Here is a 20542-nt window from a genome sequence, read left to right on the forward strand (position 1 = left end):
CTGAATGCTGATTCATGAAATGTAATGTACATAAACATTTAGTGAACAGAATGGATTTCATGACATGCTGAGTGCATTTTGTCCACGAAAGGTGTATTCTGTTATTGACAAAATGAAAGTACATTCACTATTATGTGCACAAAATAGAAGAAACTTGTGTTTTCTATTTTAATAAATATAAAAATGCAATTTATTCATTTTAATATGCTGATTTGCTGCTCAAGAAACATTTATTATTTTTATTATTATTATTATTATTATTATCAATGTTTTTGCTGCTTAACATTTTTGTGAAAAGTGACTTGACGCCATGATGTATGAGTAATACTCACTGTGATACAGCGGAGAACGCACTGCCTCCATTTTTGAGTCACCTTGATTATTATGGCCTTGATCCCTGGGAAAATACACCACTGCATTAAGACCAAGGAATACAAAAGAAAAACATTACACCTATCTTTACATAATTTCTCCTACCTGAGGTGCTGTGCTTCTTGACTGAGTCTGAGCTCTTTGCCTGTGAAGTTCTCAACACCTGGTGAGTCAGGATTGGTGGAACCACTACTCAACCTATCACTGCTCTCATATCCTGACTCTGTCCTCTGGATCATCCAATTATCACTCCGCTGTGCTATATTTGCTCCACCTTTAGGTCTGGTCACCATCATCTGTCGCTGAGACTCCTGGGAGCTTTGACTTTCAGTCTCCAATCGTGAGTCATCTTCGTAAATAGTCATCAGACCTTTTTGTTTCTCCTTCATCAGCCCTCTCTCATGGTCAAATCGACGGACACATCGAGGGCTCCCACGCTGCTGCTGCTGCTGCTGCTGACGTTGTTCTAGTTCGCTCAGCACACTGTCTACATTCAGGACCTCTCGCACTGGTCTCCATGAGGGCTTGGACTTGCCACGCTCTGGGACATTTGTGGACCCACGATGGCAGAGGGATGATGATTCAATGTGACGACTGGTGCCAGTGGCCATTCCCTGGTTTGAGCGTGACTCCTGGGGTGATACACGAGGATGTACTGATGAATGCTCAGGTCGAGAGACTCGTGAAGAGAGAGTTCTCTGTCTCTGATCAGAATGAAACCTCGGGCCATTTTCAGGGGGAGAAGATGATCGAGGATATGTCATATCTAAAAAAAATCAAATTATGAATATAAATAAACAGTGGTCAAAAATATATTTGGATACCTATCTACTTAAAATGAATGAATGTCTTAAATAACATATAATATAATTTAAAGAATGACTGCAAATCGTCTCGGTTATGTATATAACCTTAGTTCCCTGAATAGGGAACGAGACGCTGCGTAGTCGCTATGGGAATGCCTCTGCGTGATGTCGTCATGAAGCACGTATGAAATCTGTCCAATCAGGAGACGGAACGTCATAGGCAGGTGACGTCACTGACCAGGAACTATAAAGCCAGCCCGAAAACACTCTCATTCAGCTTCTAAAATACTGAAGCAAGTCGCTTACGGGCATGACGGGAGTATGGCAGGGCAACGCAGCATGTCGTCGTTCCCTATTCAGGGAACTAAGGTTATATACATAACCGAGACGTTCCCTTTCAAGGGAACTCGCGCTGCGTAGTCGCTATGGGAACGAAATCCCAAAGTCGCCATACGAGCAAGTGACCGTTCGTGTAAGGCCTCAGCGCTCAACTCACAGTAACACCTGCGCCCCCGGAGTGGAGCCAAGGTCTAATTCATAAAACCTCACAAATGTATGCGGTGAGGACCAGCCTGCCGCATCACAAATATCATTTAGGGAAACCCCTGAGATTAAAGCCTTAGAGGCAGCCATACTCCTGGTTGAATGAGCCCGGACGGCCAAGGGTGAAGGCTGTCCAACTGACTCATAAGCAAGTGAGATGGCCTCGACCACCCACTTGCTCATTCTCTGCTTGGATGCAGGGAGACCCTTCCTAGGTGCTCCAAAACATACAAATAGCTGATCAGCTTTTCTCCACATGGCAGCTCTGTGGACATAAGCATCCAGCGCCCTCACCAGGCACAGCAGATTTAGCTTTTCCTGGTCCGAGGACGTAAAAGGAGGAGGACAGAAGGCCTGCAGCACAATAGGTCTCACAGGATTAGTGAGAACCTTAGGTATGTATCCCGGTCTGGGATGAAGGAAAGCCTTAACATTACCAGGCGCAAATTCAAGGCACGATGGAGACACCGACAGGGCCTGAATGTCTCCAATTCTCTTGAGAGACGTAATAGAAAGCAGAAACACTGTTTTGAGCGTAAGGAATTTTTCTGGCACCTCCTCAATGGGTTCGAAGGGGGCCATAGAAAGGCCTTGCAACACAATGGCCAAATCCCAAGCCGGTACTCTCGTGCGAACTGCGGGTCTCAACCTCAAAGTGCCACGGAGGAAACGAGTGATAAGTGGGTGTCTCCCCAAAGATACCCCACTCAAAGGAGCGTGGTAAGCAGCTAAGGCCGCCACGTACACCTTCAGTGTGGAGGGGGATAACCCTAAAGAAAATCTATCCTGTAGGAAATCCAGTACTGCGCTAACCGGGCAGTTAACAGGATCCCACTGGTGATTTTCACACCAAGAAGTGAATAATCTCCACTTCAAAGAGTAGAGTTTCCTCGTGGAGGGAGCTCTGGATTGGAGAATGGTCTCTACAACCTCGGTTGAGAGACCGGAACCTCTGAGCTGTGCCCCCTCAGAGGCCATGCCCACAGCTTCCATAGCTCCGGACGGGGGTGCAAAATCAGACCGCCCGCCTGAGAGAGAAGGTCCCTCCTGATCGGAATCTCCATCGGAGACCCGTCGAGAAGGGATACCAGGTCCGAGAACCATACTCGAGCCGGCCAAAACGGGGCTACTAATAACAGACGGGCCCCGTCCCGGCGCACTCTCTCCAGAACTCCCGGGAGCAGCGCAATCGGGGGAAAGGCGTACAGCGGCAGCCTCGGCCATGGCTGTACCAAAGCATCCAGCCCAAGAGGTGCTGGGTTTGACATTGAGAACCACAGTGGACAGTGAGTCGTCTCTCGAGACGCAAACAGATCCACTTGGGCTTCGCCGTAGTTCTCCCATAAAAGCTTCACTATCTCTGGGTGAAGTCTCCATTCCCCGGGCCTCGGCCCCTGCCTCGACAGGATGTCTGCTCCCACATTCAGGTACCCCGGGATATATACTGCTCTGAGGGAGAGCAGTTTCCCTTGGGACCACAGGAGGATCTGATTCGCCAGCTTGTACAAAGGGCGTGATCTCAGACCCCCCTGATGATTCAAGTAAGAGACCACCGAAGTGTTGTCTGATCGTACTAACACATGATGGTCCCTGAGGTCTGGAAGGAAATATTTCAGAGCTAGAAATACCACCAGCATCTCCAGGCAATTTATGTGCCACGAAAGATGATGGTCCTGCCAAAGACCTTGAGTCGAGCGACCACTCATGATCGCCCCCCAGCCCGTGAGGGACGCATCTGTCGTTAGCGTGACGCGACGACTGAGAGCCCCCAGCACAGGTCCCTGGGACAGAAACCAAGGTTGCTTCCATATGATTCATACGAAAAAGATTCCCCCTCGATGAGAACCCCTTGATTTTGAGCCACCACTGCAATGGTCTTATGTTCAGCAGGCCAAAAGGTATCACGTTGGACGCTGCTGCCATAAGACCTAACAATCTCTGGAACTGTTTGACAGTGAGTGACTGGCCTAGCTTTATGTCTGAGACAGTCGAGAGAATCGATGTTATGCGAGCCGGAGATAGACGGGCGCGCATAATCACCGAATCCCACACCACGCCTAGATAAGTGGTCCTCTGCGCAGGAGAAAGCACACTTTTCTTTGCGTTTAATCTCAACCCCAACCTTCTCATGTGAGCGAGAACAACATCTCGATGTTGGACCGCCATCTGCTCTGATTGAGCCAGAATCAACCAATCGTCTATGTAGTTTAAGATGCGGATGCCCTGCATACGCAAGGGCGTCAGAGCCGCGTCTACACACTTGGTGAAGGTGCGAGGTGACAATGCTAGGCCGAAGGGAAGAACCCGATATTGGAATGCTTCGCCCCCGAAAGCAAACCTTAGGAACTTCCTGTGTTGCGGGAGGATTGATACATGGAAGTATGCGTCTTTTAGATCTATCGTGACAAACCAGTCCTCGGACCTGATTTGTGACACGATGTGTTTGACTGTCAGCATTTTGAACTTGAGCTTTGCTACTGTTCGATTCAACTGCCGTAGATCTAAAATTGGACGCAATCCCCCGTCTTTCTTTGGCACAATGAAATAGCGGCTGTAAAACCCTGACTCCCTGCTGGGAGGAGGAACCCTTTCTATAGCCTCCTTTTGCAAGAGAGTCTGTACTTCTTGTGCCATTACCAGAGCCTGCTCGGGGCCCACCATAGTAGGCAGGACCCCGTTGAATCGGGGTGGGCGTGTTCTGAACTGAATCACATACCCCTTCTCTATCGTGTGCAGGACCCACTGAGATACTTTTGACAGATTTTTCCACTCTGACAAAAAATCTACTAAGGGAACCAGCCTCTCGAGGCTGGCCTCTGGTGGAATATGGGCAGCCAGCACAGTGCCCTGAAGCGGAACCCCGGCAGGGAACAACTGAACTGACTGCAGAGAAAGCGCGCCACCCTTGGGTGACCCGCGAGGAGCTACTGCGCCCCGGTATGATAGCGGGGTTGGCAGAGCTCCCCCCTGAGGGCACCGAAGACAAACAGGCACCGTTGAGAGAGGTGAACACTGTTTGACTCCGGAGGGGACCACCCTCAGGATCCTGACGCTGCTGGCGTCAGGATTTCTTTGCCGAAGCCCTCTTAGCCACAATGACAGCCCTCAGATCTGTCTTGCCCTTGTAGGACTTCGGCTGCGAGCGTTGCCCCGACTCCCAGCTCCTCGGAGGGGGAGTACGGGTAGCAACACTCTGCTTCTGCTGTTGTCTGTGATGTTGCGAGGAGCTCGTACTCGGCTTCGGCTGCTCCCGCCCAGCAGCCGAAGGGACTTGGGCACGACAAGGAAGAAACTGCTGCATAGCAGCAGCCTGCTTCCTCGCCACCTGAAACCTCTCGGTGACAGATGTGATAGCGTCACCAAAGAGGCCAGACGTATTCAGTGGGGCATCCAAGAGAAACGTCTTGTCGCGATCTTTAATGTCAAACAAATTTAGCCAGAGATGGCGCTCTGTAGCCACCAGGGCTGCCATAGAGTGGCCGATTGACTTGGCCGTCTCCTTGGTGGCACGGAGCGCTAAATCTGCTGACTGACGCAACTCATGGATGAAATCAGCCCCCACTTCCTCACTATCGCCCAAGTCTTTCAGCAGGTCAGCTTGGTATGCTTGAATGATGGCCATAGTGTGTAAGCATGCCGCAGCCTGACCTGCTGCCGAGTACGCTTTGCCCACTAATGCTGATGTAGTCTTTAGCGGCTTAGTGGGCAACGTCGGGGCTTTGAGGGACGATGCCGCCTGTGGAGAGAGATGGCTCGCGAGCGTCTCTTCCGCTCTCGGCATCGCCCCATACCCGTGTTTTCTCATACCCATCACGTTACTGTATGTGGAGGTTTGAGGAGAGTAAACACGGGATGACACCGGTCTCTTCCACGATCTCGACACCTCAGTGTGGAGATCGGGAAAAAATGGTAGCGCCCGACGTGGAGGTAGAGCAGACCTTGATGGTAGGAAGCGTTCATCAAGTTTACTTCCAGTTCTCTGCTCTTGCTTCTCGGCTGGCCAATCGATATTAAGCCTGGCAACAGCGCGAGTAAGCACCTCCATGAGCTCCTCGCTCGCGGGAGAGTGAAGTGGCGAGTCTTCAGTCTCTCCCGTTGTCACGCTAACAGCGTCCAGCTCCTCAGAACTAGACGCCATTAACGTGACTGTGTCGACTGGAGCGGAAGAAACCGCAACGCGTGCTTCCTGCCTCCGAATCGACACACCGGATGCAGCAGGTGAAGGCAGAGATAAGGCAGGGCCCGTCTCTAACCCCGCTGCTACATCCATTTGCGAACCCCAGGACATGAGACGCCGTCCTGCCTCAGCAGAAGCGGGGCCCGAGCCCTGGGGCGCGCGAACTGAGCCGCTCTCCTTGAGAGCTGCCTGGGCATGATGCGCTCCCAAACAAACAACACAAAGATCGTGTGTATCCCCACCCGTAATAAAACGAGGGCAGGGATGAACACACTTTCTAAATTGCTGTTCGCTCGCCATAATACCAATTCTTTGTAATGAATGATGGTAGACAGACAACAATAAATAAGACAGACAAGATACACGTAGCGCTTGCTGAAGACACAGAAGCTGAATGAGAGTGTTTTCGGGCTGGCTTTATAGTTCCTGGTCAGTGACGTCACCCGCCTATGACGTTCCGTCTCCTGATTGGACAGATTTCATACGTGCTTCATGACAACATCACGCAGAGGCGTTCCCATAGCGACTACGCAGCGCGAGTTCCCTTGAAAGGGAAATACAATTTTCAAGCCAAGCATCTGACAAAAAAGTGTTACATGTCACATTTTAAAACAACTGATAGATTCTTCAAAATCAAGACATGGTCCACCAAATCACCTTGACACCAGTTCATTTTTAAATAGATATAAATGGCTCAGAACAGTCACTTCTGGAAAAAAAAATCAACATAATTTTTTTAAGCATGTCACTTTGTTTGATATTTTGTTATCTAAAGTAAATACATTCTGAAATGTTTAAATGTCTAAATGGTGTTTGGGGGAACAGTAGATATAAATTATAGTTTCATGCTGTTTCTAATTATGTAAATGCACATGAATGATGTTAGATAATTCACTATGTACTATGTAATGTAGTAATATATTTAGTAGTTTAGTTAATGAAAGCTCTAAAGTGTTATCTATATGTATAAGTATGAGAGATAAAAAAATGTATTATTATTTTGCTTTAACTTAACTGAAAAAAGGTAACACTTTACAAATAAGGTCCCATTAGATAACATTAGTTATTGCACTCACTATAATTAACAGTAAGCAATACATTTGCTATAGTATTATCTTTTTTAATGTCACTTAATAAAGTGTTAGTTCATTCATTGTTAGTTCATGTTAGCTCAGGTACACTAAATAATATTAACAGACACAACTTTTGATTTTAATAATGTTGAAATTAACATTTGAAGTATTTTGAATTGTTAATTCATGTTAACTAATGTTATCAAATGGAATCTTATTGTAAAGTGTTACCAAAAACAACTGTACAGGCTAGTAAGACTCAGTCATTCATAAGGTTACACTGATTTTAACATGAATATTAAGCCTCTTTTAACAGATATATGCTTTCTGCATCTTGTTTAATAGGACAGATGGTTTGTGGTTATTTTGGAGGTTAGCCAGTATTAAACTTTTTCCTGTGTAAAAGTTGCCCTTAGAAGCTCCGTCTGTCAGAGCAAGCGCCCCCAGCTGAAAATAGAAATGTTGAATCACAATGAGCACATGGCTTCTTTCACGTTTTCAAACTCCCAGAAAAATATCTGTAAGCTGCTATCTCAACTAAATAAACAGTGACTGTATATGCTGGCTCGTGAGCCAACAAAAATTTTATAAGTAATAAGATTCACTAAGAGGGGGGAAAAAAAATCATGACATTGATTCACCATTTTAGTTAATTCATTGTAAATTCAAATGACTGATGCATTTATTTATTTATTTGATAGTACTGTGGACTCAATAGTGAATACTAAAACTATTTAAAATCCATTGATAATATTAAAAGCTGATAGTGTCAAAATGTCTGATTGATCAACACCATTATATATATATATATACATGAAGTAGCAAAAAAGACAGGACTACAGTAGCAGAATAAAAGTCTAAAATCGGCTTATGCTAAAAGGGCTCTAGTGCTCATGAAAAGGTTTAGCAATTCTTTTTTGGCTTGTGGGTGATTGATGCATATTACCAGTGGAAACCGTATTACATGCGCAACACACAAATCTCCATGATCTACAAAATTCAAAAACTGCAAGGTAAAAATGGATGAGTGAAGTATGGTCTACACTAACACTATAACATGATTAAAGTGTAAATATTTTATGAGCACATTAGTAGAAAAAAAAAAAAGAGTTGTTGTTTGACACTTATTCTGTGTGAATTATTATTAGAACTGCATTATTTTGTTGGATTTATTATAGAGAAAAATATAATGGGCTCTACAAAGGCTACTGTCCACAGGATGAGAATTTGTTTTCAATAATGCTAATATTTCATTCATAAATATGTATCTTTCATTAACATACCTTTGTGCTGGAGAGAGTCTGATCTTCGGTAGCTTCTTTCACTCTCTCTCCTCTGTCCTCCTCGGTGAGAAAAATCTCTGGAAGACTCTCGGAACCTGCTGGGACTTTCTGGAAGCACTTTAACTGGGACATTGGAAAGGGAGAAATTGTATCAAAACTCTAAAGAGCAGAAAATTGTCAGAAAATTAAATGTATAATGCAATTCCTTCAAACTATGTTTCTTTCTTTTGTTAAAGGGATATTCCACCCCAAACGAAAATTCTCTAATCATTTACTCACCCTCATGTCATTACAGATATACTTTATATGATTTTCGTTAAATGAACACAAATGAAAACAAAGTGAATGCAATGGTAATCCTTACTACCCCAGTTGAATAATCAATGTCTTCTGAAGTGAAACAACAGGTGTGTGAAAGGAAAATACTAATATTATAATCTTTTTTTAAATATAAGAAATTGCTTCCAGCTGTCATACGTGAGTTCACGATAGTGTTGTGAAGCACTACATCAGCATGTTGTAAAGCCTGATATAACCGTGTTGTGAAGCTCACGCGAGAAGTGAGAATTACCGCTGGATTACTGTCGAGGTCGTTTTGTGTGGTTTTTGAAGCATCAACTTTGAGGGACTCATCCACTTGTGGTATATGGACTGACAGAGATGGATTATTTTTCTACAAGTCTTTGCTTGTGTTCATCTGAAGAAGGAAAGTCATATACAACTGGGACAGCATGATGGTGAGTAAATGATGAGGGGATTTTCAATTTTGGGTGGAGTAACCCTTTAACAACTGCATGGAAGCATAAAATACTGTACAACTTACAACGATTGGTTGAAGACTGCATTGGTGTTTTTTGGGATCCCTGATTTGTTCGTTGCGAACCAGCACTCACATCTCTCACACTGTCTAGTTTCTTAGAGCTTGACAGCTGAGTGTCTGTAACAGAGAAAGAGAGACAGCGAAATCACAGGGGTAAGCCTACATTCAATTAGACTATTTTTCAACTGCATAATTACATAATTAAAAAACTCTGCCACTGCAAAAATTTTGTTTCTTAAGTAGAGGAATTACATTGAAATTTTAGTTCAGTGTGTTTCAAAACACTGAAAACACAACATTTTTAATACAATAATATAAACTGTATAAGAACTTCTAAAATTGCATTAATATTTAGTGTTTACATGGCAATAATTTGCCGTTTTGTTTTTATTAAGTAAAAATAAACTTTAAATCATTTCCTGTAACTGAAATAAAGATGAAATACAATAAAATATAAATATTGGATGAAAAAGCACATAACAAAATTAAAATTAAATTTAAAACTTCTATAACAACAAAAGAGAATTCAGAATGTTATTAAATACTATAATATTATATAAATAATAGTAAAATAACACTGATATTTTGCAGCATCATCAGTTTTAAATAGTTTAAAAATGTCATCATTTACTCATTATGCTCATGTAGATCTAACCCTTCTCTTCTATGGGATACAAAAGGAGAAATTTGGCAGAAAATTCAAACTACTCTTTTCCATACAATGAAAGCCAAAAAGAGTAAAAAGGACTTATATAGACAGAAAAAGCTATAGTGTATGTTTGAAACCAAACATAATTTTTTAAAAGAGCATTGAGAACATTCTGGTAAACTTATCCTTTCGTGCTCCACAGACGAAAGACAAGTCAGATAAGAAAGAAATGTGAGTTTGGAACAACACAAGGGTGAGTAAATGATGACTGGACTTGACTGTTGGCCGGTGTAATCTTTTTCATAAATACAATATTTGCAAGTAACAAAACTATAATGTGATTAGTATAATGCACTACAGTTTAATAATATCTTGCTGTAGACTGACCCATTTTCATGGTTTATTTGCAGAGAAAGACCTTTACAAATTAATTCTGTATCTCATCCAGAGAAAGTTAAGTAATCAAATAAGCCAATGCAATCTGTAACTCATCAAACAGCTTTGGGTAGAGACGGCCTGCTAAACTATATTACATCTCTGCTGTGTCTGCAAACTTCTGCTGGGAGAGAGGGAGGACAAATTTGCTTATTATGTGCTTATATAGGACACGCAGTGAGACGCCCTAGATGTTTCAATAGGGAAAAAACAAGCTCATGGATTACTGCATTCCCCATAGATGAAGAGCAATGTGGATCTGCAACTGTACACACATAAATACTGTATAATAAATTAAACAAATAGGGGTAGGTCTTTATTTTACAGTCCTGTTCCCCATGTACATATGATATACTTATTACAGTAATTACAATAACAATGGGCAATGACTAGATAACAACCCTGAACCTACCCCTAAACCTAATCTGTAGTTACATTACATTACCCAGTATTTTCTTAGGTAAGTACACTGTAAGTACACATAAGTAAGTAAACAATAGAGAATGTATTGGATTTTAATCTACATTAATCATAATATAATCTAACTTCAAGAGAGAGACTTAAAACTGAAAAAACTCATATGCCCTCATAATTTTAGTTAAAATAACTTCCCCTCCCTTCTGCAGCAACATCTCTTCTCTTCTCTTATGACGTGTTTACTGGCACGAGAGCGGGACAACCTGTCACTCACATGAGATCACAGCAATAGAAAACCACAATGATCCAATCATTCATTAAACTCTAGATGGACAAAATCAGTTTTTTTCTTGTTCAAAGAAGCCGTTTCACTCGGATATACATCACAACAGGGAAGAAAAGACTATCGCAATTTCTGGTTCATGCCAGCTTTAATCACAAAGACTAATATGAACTGATCGGAACATGAACTGACTGTGAGTACACATCAATGATTACTATAATAATACAATGATAATAAACGTTTTTTTTTTTTTTTTTTTTTTAAATGTTCTTGTAATGTTTGGCTTTTTTCTTGGCCAGTTTTATTAATAGGGACAGTGAGGATAGGAAATGATAGAAAAGAGTGAAAAGGTGGAATGGGATCAGGAGCACCAACATGTGCACTAGGTACATGTGCACTAACCACTACACCATGTCTCTGGCAGTTCTTTACAAATTATTTTAAACCAGTAACAGAATTTGACATCAGATGAAAAATAGAGTGCTGTTAGAGTTTATTATTAGTACTGCCTAAGTCTTTGTTAACTATATCAACATACAAAACATTTAATGACTAATTTGACTGATGTTCTCCTATTCACTAACAACCGAAGCCAAACTTAGGTAATGTTGATTTTAAGCCCATTATTTGAAGTAAACGAACAGTTAGCAACTTTGATGAAATCACGGCACTGCAGCAGTCTATCACTACCGAGAGAGCATCTGTGTTCTGCTCAGCAGAAGTGTTGCCAACTCAGTCTAAAGTACAGAGCTCAGCAGAGACTACAGGAACAAGCTGGCACAGATCCCACATTAAACATCCTTCCAAAAGCACCAGAGGAACAAATCCAGGAAACACATTAAGACCTTTCACAGTCTACAAAAGACTGAGCAACTACCAAACATACACACAAAGGTCCAGCAGAGGAGGGAAGTTATTGAGTGGACAAATTTGCTGCACAACTGCAATAGTTACCCATGCGCAACACCACTCTGTGCTGCATCCCACTGTGCATAAAACTGCACATACTAAACTAAAGGGTTGCAAAACCCTTCTGTAGTCAGCTATTGACACAAATAGAATAAAATCAATGAAACTTACAGGGAAAATAAAAAAAGACAAACACTACTTACAGTTTTTTATGGGAAAATAAGAATGCTTTCCCATTCCAATAGAGCTCTGTGAGTATGACAGTCTGGGGAGAATTTCCATTTAGCACATCAGTCAGAGGAAAGCAAGAATAGAAGAGAGAATGGAGGGAAAATTCGGTAGAGGGGACACAAGAATAACTGTGCAATGCAGAGGCCAGAGGGAAAGGATTAGGAGAGACAGAAAGAGAGAGAACGATAAAGTGAAAGGCAGAGAGAGAAAGTGCGCGTGGGTGATAATCCCTGTCCTTGGTAGAGTTCAGAAACCAGAGCAGAAATCAACTTATCCACCCGGCAAATGCTTGCCGCAAAATTGGGATTTGTGCTCAAAATCAGAGTTACAAATAGAATATTGTAATGGAAAAAAACACAATTTACATAACTCTCAGCACTCATCGAAAAGTGGTCTGTACCTAATTTCCATACAAAAGATCATTCATAATAATAAAAAATACTTTTGTAGTGATTTGAAGAAAAATGACTTGACTGATTGATTTATTTTATTAGCTTTGGAATCAACTTGATGTTGGGTCCAACAGATTAAAATTTTAATAGTCAAAATATAACATTTTTAAAATTATTACACCCCAAGCCACACAGCCAAAAACATAATAATAAATATTATAAGGTATATTTTCAAGGATTAGTGTTAAAAAAAACAGCAATTTATTCAAGGGATTTTAAGATCATTGGCCTTTGTTGTTTTTTTTTGGATCACCTCCTCAGTTTAAACACTCTTGAACAAGATGAGCAGCCTTACCTGTCCCTTTCCCATTGAGGGGGGAGTTATAACGGGACCACATGGTGGTCTGTCTGGGGGCGTCCTCATTAGACACTGCGGTACCATCCGGGTTGGCATAGAACAAGAGGAGTGGCTGGAAGTGACCTCGGATACATTTAGATGCCACATCTTTCCACTTGGAGCCAATCTAGATACAAGATATTGGATACAAGAATATATCAGTAAACAACAAGAGGTTCAACTATCAGAGAGCTCACCACATTTAGAAAAAAATGTGCAAAAACTGTACCTTCAGGGGTACAACAGCTTGTCACTGGGGCAGAACCCCTAAAAGGACAACTTCGTACCTTATCAACCCCTAAAAATTGCATTTTAGTACTTAGAGTAGTAATATATACCCTTAAGGTACTACTATGAACTTAGGTAAGATGCCCCTTTAACAGTACTGCCCCAGTGACAAGCTGTTGTACCCAGTGTTCGAAGTGGGCTGTACACACCGGTATGCAGTACTGGCATTTCTATACTTTAATCTGTACCGTACCCTCACTTTTTCTTGCGTATCGGCACTTCTCACATCTCGTCAGTACTTTGACCTCCCCGGACTGTGATTTCAACCCTCAGGAGTACCAGCACATTTTTTCCCCCACTTCGAGCACAGAGTGTGATGATGTTGCTTTTCACTAGTTTTAGAAGATGCATCTGCAACCATAGTGCAATGCAAACTGGGAGCCAGACAATCTTCATTCAAAGACATATTTAAAAGTGCTTGCTATTATTATTCATGCTGGCACTAATAACATCTGGCTTTATTAGTTGGGGAATCCAAAAAGTAATTTTAAAGAGGTGTGTGTGCTAGCAAAGATAACTGTAATCTGCTCTGGTCCTATTCAAAAAGGTGGTGAATATGTGCAAGGTGTCAAGAGAATACAGTAAAACAGTATTCAGAGATACTGTACTTGTACTAGTTTTTGATGTAGACCTATAATTACTCACCCTCATGTCGTTCCAAACGCGTAAGACTTTCGTTCATCTTTGGAACACAAATGAAGATCTTTTTAATGAAATCTGAGAGCTTTCTGTCCCTCCATTGACAGCCTTTGCAACTACCACTTTCAAGCCCCAGAAAGGTAGTAAAGACATCATTAATCCAAGTGACTCCAGTCGTTTAAAGGAACACTCCACTTTTTTTGAAAATAGGCTGATTTTCCAACACCCCCAGAGTTAACCGTAATAGTTTTACCGTTTTCAAATCCATTTAGCCGATCTCCGGGTCTGGCGGTACCACTTTTAGCATAGCTTAGCATAGTTCATTGAGTCTGATTAGACTGTTAGCATCTCGCTCAAAAATGACCAAAGAGTTTGACTCTTGACTCTTCTGTAGTTACATCGTGTACTAATACCAACGGAAAATGAAAAGTTGCGATTTTCTAAGCCGATATGGCATTTTTGAGCGAGATGCTAACGGTCTAATCAGATTCAAAGAACTATGCTAAGCTATGCTAAAAGTGGTACCGCCAGACCCGGAGATCAGCTGAATGGATTCGAAAACGGTAAAACTCAACTGTTTAATTCTAGGGGAGTTGGAAAATGTGCCTATTTTCAAAAAAAGTGGAGTGTTCCTTTAACCTCAATTTTATGAAGTGATGAAAGTTTATGAAGTGTTTGTGCAAAAAAAACAAAAAAAACAAAACAAAACATAATTTACCACTTTCACCCAACAACATCTACTCTCACGTCGACACAACATGCATGTATCATGGTGCTCTCATGGTAGTTGCATAGGCTGTCAATGGAGAGAGAGAAAGCTCTCTGATTTCATTAAAAAGATCTTCATTTGTGTTCCGAAGATGAACAAAAGTCTTACTGGTTTGGAACGACATGAGAGTGAGTAATTAATGACAGAATTTTCATTTTGGGGTGAACTAACCTTATAATAGTATGAGTATCTGACTCACTGGGGCTCAGGCCAGGAAGCAGACAGGCTTAAGCGACCATCTGCTAGCTGCCTTGACACAGCACACAAATCACATCACGTAAAGACTGTGTTTGTTCTAACTCTTTACTAAGCTCTGCACACTAAGCTTAGCTTATTTAGTCTGCACCTCATTATCATCCCAGTAATTACAATTACTTCAACTAAAAATAGATTTATAACAAATGTCCACATCTGACTCCACTTTTATACCAAGAAAAAGCTACATAACTTAATACAATATCAAAACCATGTATGGTCGACCCTATACTATATCCTAAAGAGATGTTTGATGAAATGGACATCATGGCCACCATTAACTAAAACAAGAGTATGAATTAATAACTTGTGTTTTAATTTGCCACAATATCTTGTTTTCCCCATGTGCAGGGGTCCATCTACATGTGAATGAATTATGTATTTTTTTTAGTCCTTATATATTTAAATAACTGACATAAAAATGTGCTGTTTCACGTGGTTATCTAATGGCATTGTGCCTGATCTGCAAAGAGTAAATTGCAGTGCTTTAGGAATTCAGTCTCAGGTGCCATTACTCCACTAAATATGCAAAACGGTATGAGGTTCAGATGTTTAGTATGAGGGAGAAAAGAGTCGTTCCACTCCAAAAAAAGTCTGTTCACACAATTAAAAATAATAACTGTGCCAATAACCGTATGATTTCAGAAGACAAAGTGTGATATAAATCTGAACATGCATCAGATATTTGTTGGAAATATTAGTCTGGAATAATCTGTTGGATAATTTGTAGCCTTTGAGATATTTTTAGATTTTACAATATACAGTATATAGCTTATGCAGTGGTAAGCAGTCATTTAGCAAAGACTTTCAACCAAAGTTACTGACAGTAAAGCTGCAAGATGCAAGGTCTCTCTGCAACAAGCTGAGATTAAGTGCAATGATCAAGAAAACAGTGGTGGAATCTCATGGATCAACCCTTGTGGTGTTTAAACCAACAATGTTTCATTTAACAACCCACATCCAACACTTTTTAGGAGGTAAGTGTCAAATAATAAATACAGTAACTATTTCACTCATACTGTATGTTCAAAAATGTGTGTTTTGTTAAATACCTCTTTCACGGTTGCATCATCAAAAAAGATCCATTTGGAAGACTTGCTGTGAAAAGCGAATGCTAGGTAATGTCGACTAGAGTAACAGATCATTCCCACCAGGTGGAGATCTCTTTTCTTGGCATTTTCATCAGTGACTCTATAAAACAGCTGAAGAGTAAACAGAGAGAACAGTCAAACTGACATTTAAAACTCTCAGAGTGAGGAAAATGAAAGACTGGAGATATTTTTGAAGCATTGTGCTTCACAATGTGACACATACAGTCTACTGCAGAACTGCAATATTAGTTCCATCTATAGACTTTGATGTCTCAAAATCAAAATAAAAGGGTAAACTGCCTCTAGCTCTTGGGGTTCAAACTAGATGGTTTTGTCATATTGTGCCAAGGTTCATGATGTCTCCTCTGGTGTAGTGACCTAGAAATTACGTGATATTGGCCTGCAGTACTCATATGACTGCTGAAGAGGAAACTGAGGTCTAACAGAGGGGAGTATGGCAAAAGATGGCTGACTATAGTATCACATACATAGCAGCCATGTGTCATTTAAATTTATACATGCAGTGAGGCCAAAAATCTAACTTGAATATATATATATATATATATATATATATTATTTAACAAAGTATTAAAAATTTTGAGACTCATGCACATGCACTGCAGTATAATATAATTACACAACATGATCATATTGAATAGGTGCAGAATAATACAAACTGACTTTGAATAATAATAAACAGACAATTCATCACTCAGCTATAGTCATGCAGAGAGATTTGACCCTCACCCCCGAAAGATTGAGGTTTGGGCCCAAAGAGCGGATGACATCTTCAGTGAGGTCAGACTGTTCAGCGTCCCACACAAAGCCAATGGTGACGATCTCTGGGCAGTTCATCAGCACACGTCGGATTTTGATACTCTGCCCACAGTTACTCTGCAATGCACAAGAGTACAGATCAAATTACACAAAATGTTGAAATGCCAAACGAAGGGATGCTGATGCAGTATGTAATAATAATACTGTTTTATTTGCAGTAACAGATTGCATACTATATAATCTGGATTACGTAATCAGATTTAAAAAAATAAATGTAATTAGATTATATTATGTTTTAAAATAATTGTAATCAGACAACAGTTAATTTTTTTATTGATTACATGATTACATATTATTCACACAATGGCAGTAAATCATTCATAATTTATTTATTCTCCCTAAATCTTATTTTTAATCTTTTAAAATTTCCTTTCTAAAAAAAACCTACAACTTATAAACATTCAAAAAGTCTTCCAGTTTTGTGGAATTGCACACAAAGACCAGCCACCAGTCCATTGGTTATAATTACATAGATAATGGAGAGGCCACACAGCATTTGACCACTGGATTTACAGAAATCATTTCACTTTTTCTCAACATTGCAACATTGCATATCGAATAAAGTCCTGATAAACACATTATTATTTTAATTATCACTCAGTAAGTAATTTAACCATGTATTGCTACGCCTTGCTTTTATCTTTCAAACACATTTTTTATTATTTTAATATTATGTATTTTAAGTTTACTTTTTTTTATTTATTTAATTCTAAGCTTTCCATTAAACTCACAAACCCCATGCAGAAACCCTGACATAATGTGATGTATGTTTAATGTACTTCATGTTGTTGATAACAAAGAATGGAATATATTTTCTTTCTCTTAATTGTCACGATTCCTCTCTTGTGCTCTCCTGAGATTGTGTGGAGTTCTTTGTTATTTCCTGTTTTATGCCATGTTTTGTAGTCCTTTGTAGTTTTTCTTGTTGATTAGTTCTCTGATTGTTCCCAGGTGTGTCTTGTTTGCCAATCACCCCTTGTTTATATATACCCAAGTGTTTCTCATGTTCTTTGTCTGGTGTTGTCCTTAATGGATGTTATGTGTTCTGTTTATCTCACTGTTGGAATCTCCTGTTTGTTGCCTGGATTTACTTTTGTTGTTTTGTTTTAATAAAATTGTCACTGCATTTGGGTCCTCCTCTCTGTCATTTCGGAACTACCTCATAACAGTGATAAAGTAACTACTGTAGTGACTACTGTAAGTAATGGGGGCAGAATTATGAAAAAAGTTGTAAATTAGAATGAGACTCTTACGTAGTAAGAAACAGGTATAGTCTGTTTCATCTAAAAGACATACTATCCAAGTAAAGCTATACAGGGATTGACATGAACTATTTTGATACCATGGGGAAAAAATGCCATATAGATATTTTTAATATTATCTCATAATTTGGCAGCAGGTATATTAGGCTGCTGTCACTTTAAGGGTGTACTCACACTAGGTGGAACTGTGCCGGTTCGTTTAGCCGTCCCTGGCCTGCTTGGAAGAGGTGGGCCAGAGCACAGTTCAGTTGGGCTCAAGCACGGTGTGCATGCAGTGTGAGCGCTAACCGTGCCAGAGCACGGAACAGCTACTACTTTTGTGTGCACTACTGTCATCACATACGACGGCAAACATCTTTATTACTACTTTGATAGTACATTTTTCAATTAATGTAATTCATTTGAGTGTATTTGGGTTTATAACGGGTCTGTTTCTCACCTTATTGATGAACAGGAATTGTAGTTTGTGAGTAAAGCTTCAAATTTCTCCATTAATGTCAGCTGCCTTTGTAATAATCCTCTGATACGTGCAAGTGAAAATCGCTGCGCGGCATAAATGACAAATCTATTAGGTAGTATCTTAGCAAAAGTGCTTTTCTTCCTGTTTTCTTCCATATAAAAAGTTGCATCGTATATGACGTAAGCGTGCTCCGGCCCGGAACATTAAGTGCAATGTGAGTGCAGACCAGCGGGGAATGGGGAGGTGGGACAATCGCGCTTGGGCTCGGTTTAAGGCAACCGTGCCTAGTGTGAGTACACCCTAAGACCTGACGCACAGATCCATTATACTGTTACACATGCATTTTCTTTCCTAACTGTTTACGTTCATTTAAAACATAACTGACTGTGTTTATGTGAATACTTGCCAAGACTGGCATTTTGATATTATTTTGTGTATTTGACAGTTTAAGCGCAATAAGCAGTGAAAAAGAACTTTGCACGCACCTTGGGGGCAAGCACAAATGTCGACCAGGTAGTTAAGAATAAGTAAAATTACGCGCAATACGCGCAATCCCATGTCGAAATTCAAACACTGTAACATCAACAATATTTATCCGGAGCAAATGAAACAAGTACATAAGGGGTTGTGTGTCAACTCGCTTTCAGAGAGTTGAGAGAGCAGCTGGTATCATGTATCTATTCTGTGGAAAATGAGTACTGGAAGTGTTTCAGATATTTCAGTATCAATATGTATCAAACAATCAATATTTTTGACAACACTACATTGCACTTAGTTTATTGTTTCAGATCCCTTTTTAAAAGACTACAATTGAAAAATGTATTATATTTATTATATTATATATAAAATTCAACTGCGACACGCCACTGCTGAAATCCACCCGCATTTGGCGGGTTGGTGAGTGTTAATGCCAATCCCTGTAAAAGTATATGGTCCTATTTAATTGTTACAAACAGTATGCAGCTACTGAATTTTTAAAAAGAAAAAAATTTACAAAACTAAAGTGTTTTGGACATTTATGAATCAATAACATGGCAACACATTATCTCTGTTTATGGCAAGCTGTAAATGGTAACATAAACATTTCCTAAAGGGGCTATATGTAGAATTCAGAAACATTTGTTATTGGTGACACCAGTGGTTGTTAAGTAAACTTAAACTTATTGCTCATGCACACAATAACGTACAGGAGACGATTCAAGGCCCTACTGTATATATACTATGTATACTCATGTATACTCATGGCAAATTTCTTTTTTGTTTTTTGTTAGAAATAAAAAGAAGTTAAAAATGCCTTTGCAGCAATATATTTTTAATGAACACCCCAAAGGCATCCACGTTGCTGAGAGCAACATTTAGATGAATATGTAAATATGTGCTGTGCGCTGGAATCATCTCAATAGATAAGGTAAAATTACACTGTTATGACAGTTTGATTATAAAATATATTTGAGACTATACACTCCTCGGCAAAAAAAAGGGGCCAAGCCAAAAATGGCAAAATATTTAGTGGTCATTTAATAGTTTTAACCATTTAAATCACAAATGGCTGGTCAGGAAATTAGCAAGAATTGCCCAAATACTGTGGATAAAGTAACTTAGCATGGAATAGTCTTCCCCCTTGTTTTCTTTAAATGTTTAAGCTGTGTGGGTAAACTTGCAGACAGCTTTTTACAGGAAGAAGAGTCAGTGTTGTTCCACTCAATGTTAATGGCTTCAAACAGTTCATGAGTAGTTGAAAAATGTCTACCAGTTTGATGTGTTTAATGTGAGACCAAATATTTACTAAGGTTTAAATCTGGACTCTGACCAGGCCAAAACATGAGCCTGATGGACTAGTTCTTAAGATACTTCTTGGCTGTCTGCAATTTGGGCAAGAGCATTATCTTGTTGAAAAATAACATCTGATCATTCCTCTTTAGATAATAACTTTTGGTAAAACTTTAGAATACTGTTCCGTCATTAATTAATAAGTACACGGGAACAAATGAGTAACGCACTACTAACATTCTAGTAACTACTAACTAACAAGAAACTGATTAACAAATTAGTAAGTAATAGCACTCAGTTGAATGCTGTAGTTCACTATTAGCTAATCAATAACTACAATTTTTTTTTTTTACCTCCTGGAAGACTACTAAGAATTACTATATA

At 40.1% G+C, this 20542-nt stretch overlaps 1 protein-coding gene across 1 annotated transcript in view; it reads right to left on the reverse strand.

Moving 5' to 3' along the window:
- Positions 1 to 999: 999 nt before the first annotated feature.
- Positions 1000 to 20542, reverse strand: part of usp53b (ubiquitin specific peptidase 53b) — a 32334-nt gene continuing 12791 nt past the window's right edge. Inside the window, exons 8-14 of the mRNA XM_051893653.1 lie at positions 16577 to 16723; positions 15791 to 15940; positions 12746 to 12914; positions 9078 to 9191; positions 8255 to 8377; positions 6556 to 7418; positions 1000 to 1138 (exon numbers count right to left, since the gene is read on the reverse strand). Of these exons, the coding sequence (XP_051749613.1) occupies positions 7384 to 7418; positions 8255 to 8377; positions 9078 to 9191; positions 12746 to 12914; positions 15791 to 15940; positions 16577 to 16723 (738 nt within the window). The 3' untranslated portion in view covers positions 1000 to 1138; positions 6556 to 7383. The remainder of the gene's footprint in view (positions 1139 to 6555; positions 7419 to 8254; positions 8378 to 9077; positions 9192 to 12745; positions 12915 to 15790; positions 15941 to 16576; positions 16724 to 20542) is intronic.

This window comes from Ctenopharyngodon idella, chromosome 1, assembly GCF_019924925.1.
Source record: "Ctenopharyngodon idella isolate HZGC_01 chromosome 1, HZGC01, whole genome shotgun sequence".
Lineage (NCBI taxonomy): Eukaryota > Metazoa > Chordata > Actinopteri > Cypriniformes > Xenocyprididae > Ctenopharyngodon > Ctenopharyngodon idella.